Source organism: Sitophilus oryzae, unplaced genomic scaffold (genome assembly GCF_002938485.1).
Source record: "Sitophilus oryzae breed Bouriz unplaced genomic scaffold, Soryzae_2.0 scaffold_817_pilon_pilon, whole genome shotgun sequence".
NCBI lineage: Eukaryota > Metazoa > Arthropoda > Insecta > Coleoptera > Curculionidae > Sitophilus > Sitophilus oryzae.
This window is the reverse complement of record NW_022147436.1, coordinates 254,399-272,390: the sequence shown is the minus strand read 5'-3', so window position 1 is coordinate 272,390 and position 17,992 is coordinate 254,399. Positions and strand designations below refer to the sequence as shown.

General features: G+C 36.3%; 2 protein-coding genes across 5 annotated transcripts in view; both read left to right on the top strand.

Moving 5' to 3' along the window:
* Positions 1-17,992, top strand: part of LOC115889648 (nucleolar protein dao-5-like) — a 260,773-nt gene that overhangs the window by 26,384 nt on the left and 216,397 nt on the right. The gene's annotated exons all lie outside the window — the stretch shown is intronic.
* The window catches only part of LOC115889647, a 127,532-nt gene that overhangs the window by 26,146 nt on the left and 83,394 nt on the right, over positions 1-17,992 (top strand). The window contains exon 1 of one of the 4 annotated variants that reach the window (XM_030909697.1): positions 17,077-17,391. The exons of the other annotated variants lie outside the window; for them this stretch is intronic. Within the exon in view, the coding sequence (XP_030765557.1) occupies positions 17,365-17,391 (27 nt within the window). The 5' untranslated portion in view covers positions 17,077-17,364. Of the gene's footprint in view, positions 1-17,076; positions 17,392-17,992 lie in introns of those variants that run through there. 4 annotated transcript variants of the gene reach the window in all.

Sequence of the window (17,992 nt, the reverse complement as noted above, 5' to 3'; positions counted from 1 at the left end):
CATAGGAAACTGCGACTACGATTTTTTCTATTTGCGAGTTACAATTTATGCAACCAATATTACTATAGTTTCGATTTGCGACTTTGCTGCGATTTTGTTGGGATTGTGACTTTATAAACTAGGACCGTGATGCGCTAACCTTTCTATCTGCGAGTTTGAATTTATAGGAGCTGCGATTTTGGTGCGAATGTAATTTTGTGGTACATTAAAGCATTTTATAGTAAAATGCGTGGAATTTTTTCTCTGATTTTATTTATTTACAGAGAGGGTATTACTTTTTAAGGCCAAGATCCTAAAATACCGGGTGTTTCTGAAGAGTGGTTCATCTCTATAACTTTTTTATTTATGTGATAAAAAAACGAGATTTGTTATGTAAGCATATGACATAAATTAGGATTGATTGACGTATTCAATTCGTTTCGATCACTTCCTGTTTCACCGGAAATGACTACAAATTTTGATTTTTAAATGGCACCCTCGGTATTTTTTTACTCTAATCGATAGAAAATGACAGTCTGAATAGAATTAGTACAATATTTAAATATTAAAATCGTAATCGCAGGTTAGAGTCGTAGTCGCAGCGATTTAAAAATCGCAATCGCAGTTTCAATTGCGATTGGAGAATCGCAGTTTTGTGCATCTCTATATACAGGGTGTCCCACTTAAGATGGATACAAGCCAATATCTTGGTTGTTTGTTGAGCGATCTTTTTCATTTTTGGCAGGAGGCTGTATGGCTATAAGACGTGCATTTTGCCCAGGGTAAGAAATGCGATACCTCATAGACGTACGTTTTAATAGGGTTTGATATTTTTCGAGTCAAGAGTAAACTACCCTTAGGACAGTATTTATTTAAAATCTGATAAATTATATTGAATCCTCCTTACCCAAGATACTTAAGTTCTAATTTTGATAAATATTGATACAGGGTGTGTTATTAAAATAAGACATTTTTATTTTTATTATTATTTTTTTTAAGTACTTACGACGCCACTGGATAAACTGGTTTATTATCAGTAACCAATTATAACTAATTATCAATTAATAATCGATTTAAGTTTTCAGATAGCTTCCATAATAATTAAGATACGATACAAATAAACTAAATATTTTCAGTTTATTTTGTTTACAGCCTCCTGCCAAAAATGAAAAAGATCGCTCAACAAACAACCAAGATATTGGCTTGTATCAATCTTAAGTGGGACACCCTGTAGATATACATTAGGGTGAGCCAAAAAACTAACATGTCGAATTTATGGGTTAAAATGAACCTAATAACCGAGAAAAAAATATCACCGGAAGGCAAGATTTTTAGCTCGCTTTTTATCTTAAAAGGTGTCGGTGAACATTCAAAGTTTTTCATTTAAATAACACGTAAAAAATATTTTTCCATTAAAAGTACCATAACTTTGAAACGGTTTATAATTCGTATATTTTAAAGCTCTGAAAAGTGAAAAAATGCAGTTTTAGTGTTTATTTAGTGATTTTTTTTCATTTTTCAAAGCTTTCAAATATGCGAATTATTGAAATGAAAAAAATTACTCTCAGATAGATTTTTTAGTAAATTTTATGCTCTACAAGAATCCGCGATGTAATATTTTTTTATTGTAAACCGTTTCAAAGTTATGGTACTTTTAATGGAAAAAAATTACGTGTTATTTAAATGGAAAACTTTTAATATTCACCGACACCTTTTAAAATTGAGCTAAAAATTCTGCCTTCCGGGGATATGTTTTTTCGCGGTTATTAGGTTTATTTTAACCTATAAATTACATAGGTTAGTTTTTTTGGCTCACCCTAATATACATAATATAATATATTAAAATTATAACAGTCAAATTTCCTCGCAACGACCTCTGTGTGCTAGCTCATAAATTATCGCAAATAACTATTATTTTTGCATCATGTTTACTATAATTTTATTGTTAAATATTATTTTATTTAAATTTTACAATTATGCAACCCGATATACACCGCGATATTATTCAGCTACACATTATTGTCACTGGCCCAGCATTAGAATTTTTGTCGACCTCTCTTTATCTTTGGTCATCACTTGTCACTTGTCACTGTCAGATCAAATCAGATGTTTTTGGATTTATTTATCCTTTGTTTTGGTTATTGAAATTTTATAATTATCAGATAAAATTTCGTAGTTAAATCGTTTATTTTTGATGTGGATCGCAGTGTGCAGTTCGTTCATTTTAACTGTGGAATTTGTGAGTTAAGTTCGTTCATTGATCGGATATGGAATATGGCTAAGGAGAAAATATTCTAGAACATAATTTTTTATTTATGCCTTTTTGTGAGTTGGACTAGTCAAGATATATAGTTCTCTATCTATATCCTGGAGGGAGATTTCCGGTTGAAATCTGATTTTGTGAAGGAAATCGAATCCTTGCATCACTTCTTGTGTATTTCCCCACCGAAGAACATCGTGTGAAGAACTGGCTGCCTGTTTCGTGAAGCATTTCCTGTTGGTAATTAGCAGGTCTTCTTAGAGAAGGACTAAGTCTTCCGAAACACATTTGGTCAGAGACGTGGTTGGATTTAGTTGAATTTGTATGGACCACCGACCAAATTTCCGTCAAGGGATTAAATAGCCGAATTTTTACCCGTTGTTCCGATTGCACGTGCCCAAGAAGTCCCCGAATAGTTCCAAGGTATGCTATAATTCTTCTGCCTATTCTAAGTCAATGCTCAACTGATTTTTATTCGTATTGTTGACTGGTTTTCGACTTTTCCACGCCCACGTGGGGTTGAAAGATTAGTTGAGTGTTATCTTTCTTAAGTCTTATTTGGTTGTTCGTAATTGTAGAGCAAGAAGACCGATCCAGACCGTAGTACAGAACAGTCCAGAATTCAATCCGTTCCTGTTGTCCGTGTAGAGGTACCCGTTGGACATCATAAACCCTCGTTGAGGGAAAGTTCAGATTTAATTAGTCCTTTATCACCTTTATTATCTCCTACACGTTGTGCTAGTCCTTGTTCTATAATTGAGGCTCTTTTCTAAGACAACCAATATGATTTAGGGTTTTTATGTCACCTTTTGAAGTCCTGCACCTGCCTGGTATCTGTACATTTGCTGACGGGCTCCAGTGACAGTACACCGAGCTGCTGTACCCTGCTGTAGCCACCCCATAGCTGTACACCGTAGCTCAGCCGGAGGAACTTTTGAGTAGTTTCAAGTATATACGCCAAGACAGAGTAAGACTGTAGAATTTTAGTATAATTTTAGATTTGATATTTGTAATCCACCCAGGATATTGTACTTAGTTTAAGTAAGGGGGATTATGACGTCATACTCTTAGTTTTTATTGATTTAAATTTCATTTCACTTTACATACATCTATTTTCATTTACCTTCAATTTCATTTCTTTATATATTAACTTTTTAATATTTTAATAAATTGCTTAAATATTTTTAGTAGTATTATTTACAGTCTAGTCTCATAGTTAAGTTAGAGTCACTTAAGTTCAAGTAATTATAGTTTATTTGAAGTTCATGGTAGTTACACTCAACAGTTCGAGGTTAGTGTTGAAGTCTACTTAATAGTTACATCTTTATTGCCGAGTTCATAGAGTATAATCTCGTGGCGCCCTTTTATTAATATCTTTGAACCCCAACTACCCGGCTGTTAAAATTAAAAAGCTAGTGGCCTCTATACAACTCATTACCGATTAAGTAAACTTTGTGTTTTATTGAACTTCAAATTAGAAAGGGCGTGGCAAAATAAATTAGTTTCATTTAAATTTTCATCCTTTTTTTCATCAAAGCTTCTTGATTACAGACGAATATGTCACACACTTCTAGAAATATCCCTGCATCGTCGGGAATATTATTACTGGCGTCTATAAAACAACAAACAGTCGAAATGTTTCATTCATGATCGGGTAAATGCCCCCGATTTATCGACAAATCCCGGTCTCGGTTTACGCGCCACAGGACTATTTTTGATCGGCCGCCTAACTGGAACGATCGCTCGTCTTTCTGAAAAGTCCCGTGGGATAAACAAACGATACGAAAATATGTTAAGAATAAACGTGACTGTCGATTTACCAGTGGGAATTTTTCGGTCACTGCAAAGTCAATGTTTGTGGTTAACGAATTACGTAGATTCTAGATTGTATGGGAGGGGTGTAGTTAAGCACCGTTTTGTTTTATAGAGGTTAGTTCTCCATCTCCGATATCAGTTAGTGATGAGCATTACGATTCTTTTTAGTGAATCGAATCACACGATTTAATTTCTCATATTGAATCGACTCCTACGATTCGTTCATTTGAATGAACCACATGCACAATTTACGTTTCATAAAAAGAAGAATCGTAACTGGCACTACTGGCGATAATTTGGCCGGACAATTTCTAAAGGGATCAGAAAAAGAAATACAGGGTGAGTTTCCTACGATGTTCTCTATGGGTATCTCGGAAACTACTGGAGATAGAGAGTCTGTTAAATGGGGAAAGAATTGCAGTTTTGTGGGGTCATAAGTATGTGCCTTTCAGATTTTTGAAAAAGTTCATGGCTTACTAGATATTTAAAAAAAAACAAATTTCGGCTATTTTAAAAATTGTCCCTAATTCCATTATAAGCTATTTTTTCAGATAAAAGTTGTAGATAATCACATCCTTAATGAGATTGTGTCCTCCGTTTTTTTCTAAAGCCTGTCATTTTTGACATTTGATACAAACATATGTTTTTTTTTAAATGGAAACCATAGTTGGCCATGACTTTATAAGAAGTGCCGTTTTTTAAGCTTTTCAGCGATATAAGCTATAATATGTTTTCTTCGAAAAATTATCGAGTTATAGCCAATTCTTATCATTCTTAAATAATTTCACTTAGTTAGCCATGGAAACAATCGTCTTTGCTCTTATAAATGTGAGCTGCCACATCCAAACTTTGTAAATTAAAATAAACAAAAATTGTAAATAAAAATTTTTCAAATGAAGAAAAGCGTGTAAGATTATTGGTTCAACTTTTCTTGACCATACATTTTCGAGGATACGTTGACCGGTGAATGTTATGTTTTTTAGAGAGTGATTTTCAAGACTTGTTAGAAAAGTTAAATTTAGTTATAGCCAATTCTTATCTTTTTTGTCTAAAATAGCTTATAATGGAATTAGGGACAATTTTTAAAATAGCCGAAATTTGTTTTTTTTTTCAAAATATCTAGTAAGCCATGAACTTTTTCATAAATCTGAAAGGCGCAAATTTATGACCCCACAAAACTGCAATTCTTTCCCCATTTAACCGACTCTCTATCTCCAGTAGTTTCCGAGATGCCCATAGAGAACATCGTAGGAAACTCACCCTGTATACAGTTCTTTCATTTGTTTTTCAACACTTTACGGCATTCGCGTAGTTGGATTGATTATTTTACCAATAACATTAAATTATCAATCCAATTCATCTACAGGGTGGTCCGAACTGTATTCCGGAAACTTCGGCAGCATATTCTGTAGATAAAAATAAGACTTGTGTCTAGCCCTAGCAGGCAACTGTTAAGCCCGACCAATCACGTTAGAGTTTTTGACAAACACGAATGAATTAACACACTCCAAATAACCACGCTAACCAACCTGATTGGTCAAGAGAACTAGGCACTTCTAAAATAAGTAAAAAAGTTCGTTATACAGGGTATAGAAGTTTCATTTCTATTTCGATTTTTTCCAAATAATTTATGAAGTAACGTCAATATTTGGATGAAAATTGGTGTCTGGGAGTTTTTTTTACATGAGAAATTCGATTTTCTTGTCAATATGACTTCGACTTATAGAGGGCGCCACCTACATACGTTTTAAGAGTAATAACTTTTCGTCCGTACCTGTATAAAACTACTGGGTAAAAAAATATACATTTCCGTAATTTTTTACATAAAAAATGTTTCTTGGTAAAATCGCTATGAATAACCGTTCTCAGGATATTTAGAATGGAAATAGTCAATACATGTCATTATTGACAAAAAATAAACATGTTGAGTAGATAGTTATTTGACTGAAATGATAAATTTGGGAATTTTATATTTTTTTTAAACCTAAACATAAATTTTTCTTCGAAAAATTGATTTTTGGTACAAAAACATTTCAAATTTATGATTTCAGTCTAATAATTATTTAGTCATGTTTAATTTGTATGTCAATGAACACAGGTATTAATAATTTCGATTAACCCTTTATCGGCCAAGATTTCAAAATAATTAGTATCACTTAATGGACTATGTAACCTACAAGTTAGCCGGACGGGTCTGGATAAAACGTGATTGAAATATAATATTCCAAGAAAATTGCAGGAAAGAAAAAATATTCACCCTGTATATTTCGTCGTTTTTCCTCATCGGTTATAACCAATTTATCACTTCGTGTTACCGGAAACTACTCGAAAGGTTGTAAAAGCACCTAATCTATATGGGACGTCGTATATAAACCCAGTTTCAAAGAGGCTTTTAAATAATTCCTGCAAGCCTAGTTCTCGTAATACCGAGTGATTTATACAAATAGATACTATATAATGCAGGATTTTTGATAGAGAGCGGTAGGTCGAGGAGGCATATCAAAGCTAATTCGGTTAACTTCATTATGTAAACATTTAACCTACATAAACTTTATAGGTTCTGTACACTCTGCAGTTGCTTTAATACTTGTACGTGCATTTAACAACTTGAATTCAATAAGGTTAGTGTGTACTGTGTACGCTGAACCATATAAATTTGTCAGTTGTTCAATCTAAATGGCGATATTCGAGTGTTGTCTTTTATATTTTGCATGTAGAGGCAGAAAAAACAGTAGATAACTTTTAATCACTACTGTATTTCGAAGTATTCTCCACGAAGAGAAATGCATTTTTACATTTGTTGGAACCAATTCTGAAAGCAGTTATTCTACTCGTCTGCTGATACCTTCAAATTTGCATTTTTTGAAGGCGCTGATTGCATCTTCTGGGGTCTGAAACCTTTGAGCACGCAGTTCATTCTTAATTTTTGGAAAACTAAAAAAGTCGTTAGGTTTTAGGCCGAGACTGTGTGGAGTATGATCCAACAATTCGATGTTTTCTTGCTTTAAAAACTCATTTGTTTTACGAGTTGTGTGAGAATTTGCATTGTCTTGGTGGTGGACCATTCGTCGTTGAGGTTTGCTTTTTCGAAACTCAGCAATTACTTCCGACAAACAAATAGATATTCCCTATCAGCAGTAACGAGACTCGTCTGGGATGCCTGGGTGAACTAGTTCATGAAGGAACAGAATTAAATTATTCACCGGCATCCAAGGCAACGAAAAAGACGATGAGCTAGCTAGGCAAAGATCATCGGCATCCTATCTTGGTCCAGAGCCAGTACTGGGAATACCCAAATGTATGGCCCGTAGTGCACTAAAACTCTGGATCAGGGAAAAGCAGAATGCCCATTGGAGAAACAGGCAGGGGTACACGCACAGCAAGGCTTTTATCCAAGGACCTAGCTCTAAAACCGCAAAAGAACTGCTAATGCTTAGCAGGGATAAAGTGCGGATTACAACAGGCCTCTTGACAGGACACATGGCTGTCAAGTGTTACCTGAACAAGCTCAACCTGTATCAAGGAAGTCTTTGCTGCAGACTCTGCAATAAAGATCCTGAAACAGCTGAGCACATAATATGTCATTGCGAGGCTCTGGATCGCAAGCGACACTTTTTATTTGGGAAAGCTAGGCTAGAACCGGAGGAACTATGCTCCCCCATTCTATCAAGGACCTGCATAAGCTAGTGCAGGGCACAGGGATCGGAGAATGGGTGCAGATATAGAAAGGGGACAAACACAATAGGCCTCACAGTGTAACAGTCAGATTTCCTCGCAACGACCTCTGTGTGCTAGCTCATAAAATATCGCAAATAGCTATTATTTTTGCATCATGTTTACTATAATTTTATTGTTAAATATTATTTTATTTAAATTTTACCATTATGCAACCCGATATACACCGCGCTATAGAGCCACAGAATATTGTTACTGGATGCCGCCCAGCATTAGAATTTTTGTCGACCTCTTTTTATCTTTAGTCATCACTTGTCACTTGTCACTGTCAGATCAAATCAGATGTTTTTGGATTTATTTATCCTTTGTTTTGGTTATTGAAATTTTATAATTATCAGATAAAATTTCGTAGTTAAATTGGTTATTTTTGATGTGGATCGGAGTGTGCAATTCGTTCATTTAATTGTGGGATTTCTGAGTTTAGTTCGTTCATTGACCGGATATGAAATATGGCTGTTAGAAAATATTCTAAAACATTATTTTTTATTTATGCCTTTTTGTGAGTTGGAGTAGTCAAGATATATAGTTCTCTATCTATATCCTGGAGGGAGATTTCTGGTTGAAATCTGATTTTGTGAAGGAAATCGAATCCTTGCATCACTTCTTGGTTATCCACCGTCAGAATATCGTCGTGAAGAACTGGCTGCCGTTTCGTGAAGCATTCCCTGTTGGCGAATAGCAGGTCTTCGTAAAGAAGGATTAAGGCTTCCGAAACACCTTTGGTCAGAGACGTGGTTGGATTTTGATGATTTTTATGGACCGCCGACCAATTTCCGCAATGGGATTAAAATAGCCAAATTCTCCGACCGATATTCCGATTCCACGTGCCCAAGAAGTCCCCGAACAGTTCCAAGGTATGCTATAATTCTTCTGCCTATTCTAAGTCAATGCTCAACTGATTTTTGTTCATATTGTTGACTGGTTTTCGACTTTTCCACGCCCACGTGGTGTAGAAAGATTAGTTGAGTGTTATCTTTCTTAAGTCTTATTTGGTTGTTCGTAATTGTAGAGCAAGAAGACCAATCCAGACCGTAGCACAGAACAGTCCAGAATTCCATCCGTTCCTGTTGCCCGTGTGTAGAGTTACCCGTTGGACATCATAAACCCTCTTTGAGGCAAAGTTCTACCTTTATTAACTCCTACACGTTGTGCTAGTCCTTGTTCTATAATTGAGGCTCTTTTCTAAGACAACCAATATTATTTAGGGTTTTTTATGTTCACCTTTTGAAGTCTTACACCTGGCCGGCATCCGTACGTCTGCTGACATCCGTGGGCTCCAGTGACAGTACACCGAGCTGCTGTGCACCGCCGTAGCCACTCTGTAGCTATACACCGTAGCTCAGCCGGAGGAACTTCCGAGTTGTTTCAAGATTGTACATTGATTAGAGTAAGACTGTTTAGATTTAGATTTGCTTTATGTAAACCACCCTGTTTGTATCTAGTATTAAGTTAGATAAGGGGGTTTGACGTCATAGGTTTAGTACTTATTGATTTAAATTTCATTTAACTTTACATTTCATTTAACTTTAATTTCATTTCTTTAAATATAAACTTTTTGATATTTTAATAAATTGCTTAAATATTTTTAGTAGTATTATTTACAGTCTAGTCTCATAGTTAAGTTAGAGTCACTTAAGTACAAATAGTTATAGAATATTTGAAGTTCATGATAGTTGCACTCAACAGTTCGAGGTTAGTGTTGAAGTCTACTTAATAGCTACATCTTTATTGCCGAGTTCATAGAGTATAATCTCGTGGCGCCCTTTTATTAATATCTTTGAACCCCGACCACCCGGCTGTTAAAATTAAAAAGCTAGTGGCCTCTATGCAACTCATTCAGATTAAGTAAACTTTGTGTTTTATTGAACTTCGAATAAGAAAGGGCGTGGCAACAGGTCGCAGTGTTTCCGGCAGAGAACGGCCCATTGTCATGGAAAAAAAATCAGCAGTAACAGTTCTTTGATCTTGCAGAGGGATTGTTGCTACATGACCCGCTTTTGAGACAAATGTCGAAAATGTCACGAACGGATAACTTTCGTCGGTTTTGGTTCATCTCGGAACACCCAAACAGCCGATTAACGTTTATTTTCGGGTTCATAATAGTAAATCCAGGATTCATCACCACTGGCAATACTGTATATATTTTTTGAGTTTCCTGCGTTAAACCGGTGTAGAGTTTTTTTAACACCAATTGACTCGAATTGCTTTCTGTTCTCTGTCAACAGATACGGTATCCAACGAGAAACTAATTTTCTTGCAGATAATTTTTTATGTAAATTTTTTTTTGGATTAGGGTCTTTGATATGCACAATGATGCTCCAATTTCACGATATGTGACATGCCGATCTTCTTGCATCAGCTTACGTACAGCATCGACGTCTTCCTGGGTAACTGCCATTGTTGGTGGACTTGTTCTTGGTCTGTCGCTTCGACTAATCCGTTCAGGTTTAAATTCTCCATACCAACGAGAAATTTTCGACTAATGTGGCGCTTCATTGCTGAAAACAGAAACCAACTCGGTATGACATTTTTGTTGAGACAACTGTCTTCGAAAATTGTAAAAAATTATTGCGTGAAAATTTTCTCGATTTAATTCCATTTTTCGACTGACTTGTCAACTTCAAAAATTCAGTTAAGGTACAGCTTTAAACGAAGCGGTCTAAAACTTTAGCGTTAAGTTATCTAAAGATGTTTCTATATTAATTCAGGTTAAACGAACATATTTACAGACCTCTGTGTTATCTCCAATAAAGTTGCCGCTACTGGAGCTTGAACATCGTAAAGCAATATTTGAGAGGTACTTTATTAGACAAGATATAAAGAAAATCGAGTAATATAACCTACTTTTTCGGTATGTTTTAAGCCCTGAGACTGTACGATAAGATAGAACTCGTTACCAATAACTTATAACTTACCTTATACATTCTACAGGACAGGACTACTCTACCAGTGAACGCAGATGGGATCATGGTAATGGGCCGCAATTTTAAATAAGAATGGTCAGAGTTTACCAGTTTGTTTCACACTTAAATAAAGTGGCAATCAGCATCAGCTTTACTACGGAATAAGAAGGGACCTTGACAAAGATAGTTTCTTTAATTTTTGAATTTAAATAGATTAATTCAAATTTGATATTTAAACCAATCCGGGAAGAATCCTATAAACGATTATTTTTTTGGACAGTCTACATTATATTTATTATTTAATTTTAAAGAAATGTCTTGGACATTTTACTTTATGGGTACTATGTTAATGGATTCGTACGTATTTAACTGAACTTCAGTGTTTCTTCTTTAACTATATTACAAGGAACGTGTTGAAAACCTTGACCAGTTCAAAGTTTAACCCAATAATAAGCTAATTACCTTGCATTTGTACTGCTTGACTAACAGATATTAACATACATTTGAGCGTTTTTATTAGATTTAATTTCTTTGGTTTGGTAATAACGAATTGGGATATTTTTGAATTGCTTATTCATATGCCAACATACCTTCTTTTATGCAAAATTTAGTTATTAATTAATTGCATAAAAAAATATTGTGATGCTGAAGATACTGTCTTTTTTTATAAATAAATGTAATTTCTTAAGCTTCTATTCCATACATTTTGTTTTTTTACCATTCAAATATTATTGTCGAAAGGGGTATATTGTAATATACAGGGTGTCCCAGAAATAAGTGCATGTATTTTAACTGGTAGCATAGTTTTACCCCAGAAGACGTCAATTAGGTTTTTTTTTGAGAAAAAAAAATGTTGAAATTTTTATATTTTTCTTGACATTTTCCGGAAATGTTCTTTCTAATGTTAGGTAAGTTTTTCACTTTTAATCTGAATTTTCCAAGTCGTTTTTAAATCATTCTAGTTAATGTGTGTACACTGGGTGTCGAACAAGCTGAGATTCTGGTAATTGCTTGGTATTTGCGGCTGATAATTGATTTCTACCGGCGGCTTTCAAAACGTTATCAGTATTTTTTTAAATTTTCAAAGTTAAATAACTCGGATATTATCAATTTATTTTAAAAATGGTACAGAGAAAATATGTTTCTTTTGGCCAGATCTACCACTCCTTAAAATACTTGCACTTGTTTGTGGGACAACCTGTAATATATGTGGAGGGTTCAGAAGTCATTCAGTGTAAGTCAATCAGATAATATGGTTTAAAAAACAGGGTTTAAAAAAATGAAAGTAACTTTGTATGACTTTTACTCATCTCTTTAATATGCAAGGACTATGTGTAAATGGAACCACGTGTAAATGTTATTTCTAGGACATTTCTAGGTTTTATTTTAATTTTATGAGAAAAATATGTTTGATTATTAACCTATTTTAGTATATCCAAGTGGTAACCAACTCAAGGCGGAACTCAAGAACTTGGAAGATTCCATCCGCAACCTGGAATGGAGATCTTGCAACGGTCTAAGACACTCGAAGAAGTTTCTGAGGGCTTATGATCAAGAAAAATCACAGATCTTCCTGGGTCTGAGTAAGAACAATCTTCGGATTGTCACGGGGTTTTTAACAGGACACTGTCTCCTCAATGAACACCTCAGTAGATTGAAACTAAGAAGAAACGGCGAATGCAGATTTCTGTGGGGAAGATGGGGAAACACCAGTACACCTCATCACTGAGTGCGCCGAGACGACAACCATTCGTGCCATGAATTTTGGTACGACTGATATTGGAGATGGAGAACTACCCTCTATAAAACCGTCCCAGATACTGGCTTTTGTCAAAGCCCTGGGACTGTATGATGAGTTATTATTCAAGAAAGGGGGACACAATGGATCTGTAAGGTCGAAGTGATTAACCCCCCTCCCACTCATTCTAAATTCTAAAAAAAAACCTATTTTATATTACTAAAATAAGTTATTTAGCTGTCAGATCGAAAGCCTGTTTAATTATGTTTATTTATGTTCATACGATACTCATCGTCGAGATCGCGTTTCAACGATCGAGGAAGCAATTACTTAATGAAGCGATAGAGACAAATATACGTGGACTCGGAGGGCATCTACCTGGAAGCTAGGAGCAAATAATTCGCGAAACAACGGCAATTTTTACGATCTTTACCTGGAATAAATCAAACCACCCGGACGTTTGTTTTAGCGACAACGCCAGCCACCGCCAAACGGAAATAGAGGTGGAGGAGCTTAATGGGGACATCGATCTGGAGGGTTGGGGACGTCCGGCCACGTTGTCGGATCGTCGATAAAAGTAGAAGCGTGTCGGATGTAATTAATCGTATAATTAGTGATGGTCATACTGGTACGAGGGTCGTCTAAAAGTTTTCAACCTCAGAGAATTATCTTGTAGATTGTAGACCGCGACCTTATTGATCTATTGTGTCCCCCTTTCTTGAGATATCACTAATCATACAGTCTCAGGCCTTTGACAAAAGCCAGTATCTGAGGTGGTTTTATAGAGGTTAGTTCTCCATCTCCGATAACAGTCGTACTGAAGTTTATGGTACGAATGGTTGTCGTCTCGGCGCCCTCAGTGATGAGATGTTCTGGAGTTTCCCTATTTTCCCCATAGAGTCTGCATTTGCCGTTGCTTCTTAGCTTCAACTACTGCACTTACCGAGGTGTTCATTGAGGAGACGGATGGTCGGCTGTTAAAAATCCCGTGACAATCCGAAGATTGTTCTTACTTAAATCAAGGAAAATCTTTGATATTCTCGGTCATAACTTTTGAGAAGTTCCTTCGAGTGTCTTACGAGTAGACCGTTGGAAGTTTCTCATTCCAGGTTACGAATGGAGTCTTCCAGCTTCGAGCGCCTCTTGCAACTTGGGATCTTGGTGAATAAAAGTAAGTCCCTGGCTAACTCTGGCGAATACGGACAGTGATTTAACAGTTTAAGCTGTTTCTTTTGAATATCCGCCATGGAAATCGCAGAGGTATGATGTAGAATGTAGAATGTAGAATAAGTAAGAGGGGGGATTAATCACCGCGACCTTAAAGATCTATTGTGTCCCCCTTTCTTGAATTATATTTCTATAACTCATCATACATCCTGTTGTAGGGGTGACAGGGTATTTTCCCATCCCCCTCCGACAACAGACGTTCATCCTCCGAGGAGTGGGCATGTACCTCCTACGAGGGTATAGATAAACCCTTCCACGGTTGGGGTTTAGCCCTCCGTACCCTTCACAGTCGGGGAGCTTGTCTTCGGCTGAGGTACCTGTGAGGTGGAGGCTGGAGGATCTATCTCCATTTTTTGCACCTCGTTAACTTGGTCTCTCATTAGACCTGATACCGGTGTTGTCCCGAATCGATAATATAGGTTATATCCCTCTGTCTCTATTGCCTCTTTGGATTTGAGGCCAATTACACCGCAAGGGTTAGTTGGTCCACTTCTACAGAGCCCCGCATGTAGGAGTAAGGGAGACGAGAATACAATGAGTTGTCCCCTGGTGCCCCAAGGTTGAGACCAGTAGAGGCTAGTCTTCTATCTAGCCACGCATCCCTTTGATCTGGTCCCGCCATTGTGTCCTCTAGGTCCAAGCGGTTAAGCTAAGACCCCCCACACCCTCTGCCCGTGATACATGACCACAGTCATTAGAGGGTGCCTGGTATGAGGAATAGGGGTAGCCCCGTCCGGCATCGTTATATGTCTCAGGAGCTTCCCCACCAACGACAAGGTGTTGCATCTCCTAGGGGAAGGGAGGTATGATATGATAGCCCATTGTCTTGGCGAAACAAAACTTCTTATTCCGATCTGGCCGTATTGCTGCGATTTCTATCTTCAGTTTATTAAGTAATGAGGCGTTGTATTCTTCTGTAATGGTGTTCCATTTCTAAAGATAATTAAGATACCTTGTATTTATTTTTTAAGATTACTCTGAAAAAATGTAAATACAATTCAGCAGCAGTTATAATTCTCTCTTTATTCCAATACTCCCCAATAATGATTTATTTTGCTGCATCGTTATTTTTTCGTTATCTGCCGACAGAGTGGCCGGTTGGCTGTTAACAGTGAGGTCCGCTGATAGAGGTTGATATTCAGTAGGATCTACATCCATCAGTACCAGCACCGGAGAGAAGTTCGTGAATTCGTATCCATATCAATCCGGATCTAGTCATCTCTACTTTGGAGCTATTCCTCCCTCATCATGCTTCGTCTATAGTGATTTATAAGAGATTTTTTGAGGCACAACAGTTCTACATGAGTTCTACATTCTTGACGATCAAGTGGCATAAAATTAACCATGATTGGCCGTGGTGGCCCACGATGGCTAATGCTGTCATTGTTTTCTACACACGTGTACACATAATGGCTATGATTGTATTGAAATAACCATCGTCAAGAATGGATTGTCTTGTATTGGGTCTTATTTTTTTCAGTTTTTGGACAATTACTTCATCAAACGGAACATCAAAATCATGTTAGCTTAGAAAAGTGTCTGTCGGCTTCACGATTCTGTCTTAATGGCGATATTATTAAGTTATTTTTAATATTTATCTATAATTATCAATTGAAGTAATTTTTCTTAAGCGTCTTTTTTATATTCAGGTGGTTACTATACATACATTCTGTATTATAGTGAATTCTATTTCTGATAGTCCAAATCTATATTCCTTGAAGTAATCATTGTTTTCCTTGATTACATATTATCTAATGTTGTTGATTACTTGCCCATTGTTTATTTTCCTATCTTAATTTAACTTTGTTTATTTGATAGTGGCTTCATCGCTATCGATTACATCTATATTATCAGGGAAGCATTAATTTAGTCGAAGTCGAACAAGAGAATGAAAATTACCACTATGGAAGGGGGGGGGAGTTAATCACCGCGACCTTATGGATCTATCGTGTCTCCCTTTCTTGAGATATAATTCATCATACAGTCTCAGGGCTTTGATAAAAGCCAGTACCTGAGACGGTTTTAGAGAGCCCGATACGTGATCGATATCAGTCGCACCCTCGGTCACACCTAAGTTTATGTTAAGATTGGTTGTGGTCTCGGTGCACTCAGTTATTTGTTCTGATGTTTTCCTATTTGTTTGTTAGCTTCAATTATCTGAGGTGTTCATTGAGGAGACAGTGTGCTCACCCAAAACACTGTGACCATCCGAATACTGTTCTTACTTAAATCAACGGAAATCTTCAATTTTTCTCGGTCGTAAGTTCTAGGAAATTTCTTCGAGTGTCTTACACCGTTGGAGGATTTCAATTTCAAGTTACGGATGGAGTCTTCCAGGTTTTTGACTTCTGCTTTATGTTGGTTTCCACTTGGGAAGCAGAACGGTTCTCGTCCAGTTAGTGGAGTGTTTGCTCCTTTTCTAGCTAGATTATTGCTTTTTCATTGCCTTCTATCCCTTGGTGAGCTGGCTTTCAGAGTAGGAGGACTATTTTCTTGCCTAATTTGTTCAGCTTCTCTAGGCATTATCTGGCCAACTACGAATTGATGGTTATTGAGTTGATAGCATTTAGTGCTGCTTGACTATCGGATAAAATTGCTATTTTCTGTTTCTGATAATTCCTATCTAAAAGAAGTTGTACACATCTTTCGATAGCGTAGATGTCTGTCTGTATAATGCTGGAGTATTTGCCTATTGGTTGGGAGTATTTAGTTTCCGGCCCAAATACTTCTATCCTTCCTCTCTTCTTGCTTTGGTTTTGGAAGCATCAGTATACCACGTTATGGTGGCCTTTTTACTGCTGAGCAAACGTTCCTTTCTTCCAATTCTTTTTGTTGCTCAATTTTACAGAAAGGTGTTTCTCAAAGTTGTACATTCTTGGTATGGCATCTATTGGGAGTTGGAAGAGTGGACTTTTTCTTTTGGATGGCTCCTCATTTGACAATTCTTCCAGTGCTGTTTTCGTCAGTGACCATTCTAATTGTTGTCTCATTGGCATATTTGCCAATGACAATGTGCGTTAGGTCTAGAATGGTCTTCATTGTTGCTATTGGTTCTTATGTCTTTTGTGATGCAGATACATGCCAGTCTGCATTTTGCACAGGTTTTGCCTATAAACTCTCTTACTATACCCCTCTTGCTTTCCGCAAACAATGAAAACAAATCTACTAAGGAAGGGCTTGTTTGTTTGACCAGAAAGACACCCAACACAACGGCAATGTTGTCAAACCCATTAACAAATCGACTTATCTCTTTACAAAGGATAAGCGTTCATATAAAATTATCGCGTATTATTCTTGTCTCGTCGATGGTCCTTTCGAGCCGAGAATCGACGTTGCCGACGCTGCCGCCGCCGTTCCTTTCGATCGCAGCAGGCCACGAAACAAACGATTACGAACCTTATTAGTAACATGCGAGAGGCCCGAGTGAGAGGTCGCTAGTTGGTACTACCGCTCTTATTCTACAAGTGGCGCGTCTAGCGTCAAAATAAGCGCCTTTTAAAATTTGTTTTTATTTTTTTTCGGGGAATTTTTGTTCGTTCTTCATCTGGATTTTTTTGCCAAAGTGTGTTTGACTTGAAGAAAACTTACTAGTTTTAGCTGTGAAGTGTTGATAGTTGTTATAAATTGTTATAAAGAGCCGACTGTAATGGATTGTATGCGTATATTACATAGCCGAAATTGGTGACCTTGGTTTGGATTTCTTTGAGATGCCATTGAGCACCGTGTGCGTTAGTGTGAGTATAGTTTTTTACGCTCCTATTATTAATGTACTGTTATAAATAATGGATTTGGTTTGAAGATAATTGTAAAGCAATTTTGAAGACTGGATTATTTAAATTAAATAGGATAATAAAATTAATGTGTTTATTAAATTAGATTTAAATATATTATAATCTCATATTTTGGTTATCAGTGTTATTGTTTGTAAATAATGGGTCGATGCATGAGATGAACGACAAGAAATATGGTGAAACAATTTTAATAACAATAATTCTTGAAATGGAAAGAATACAATAGGATTACCTTTGGTATTAGTAAATCAATTTCAAACTTCAAACTGAGGAGCGAATATACAAAATACCGAGCGGTACGAAAAACGGGCATGTATTTTAAAGTTTGATATATTGTGTTCTAGTGGACTGATGTTGATGATCTTTTAAAAAATGTATAGCTCAATTATTTGACTTTTTAGTTTGTCTTTCTAAATTAAAAATGAAAGTTTCCATCTGTCAATCATACGAGGGAACACAAAATGTTGTTATTTTGGTGAACGTTTGGAACACCCTGTGGAATATGTTTACAAAGCAAGAAATTTGAAAATAATTTTATCATCTT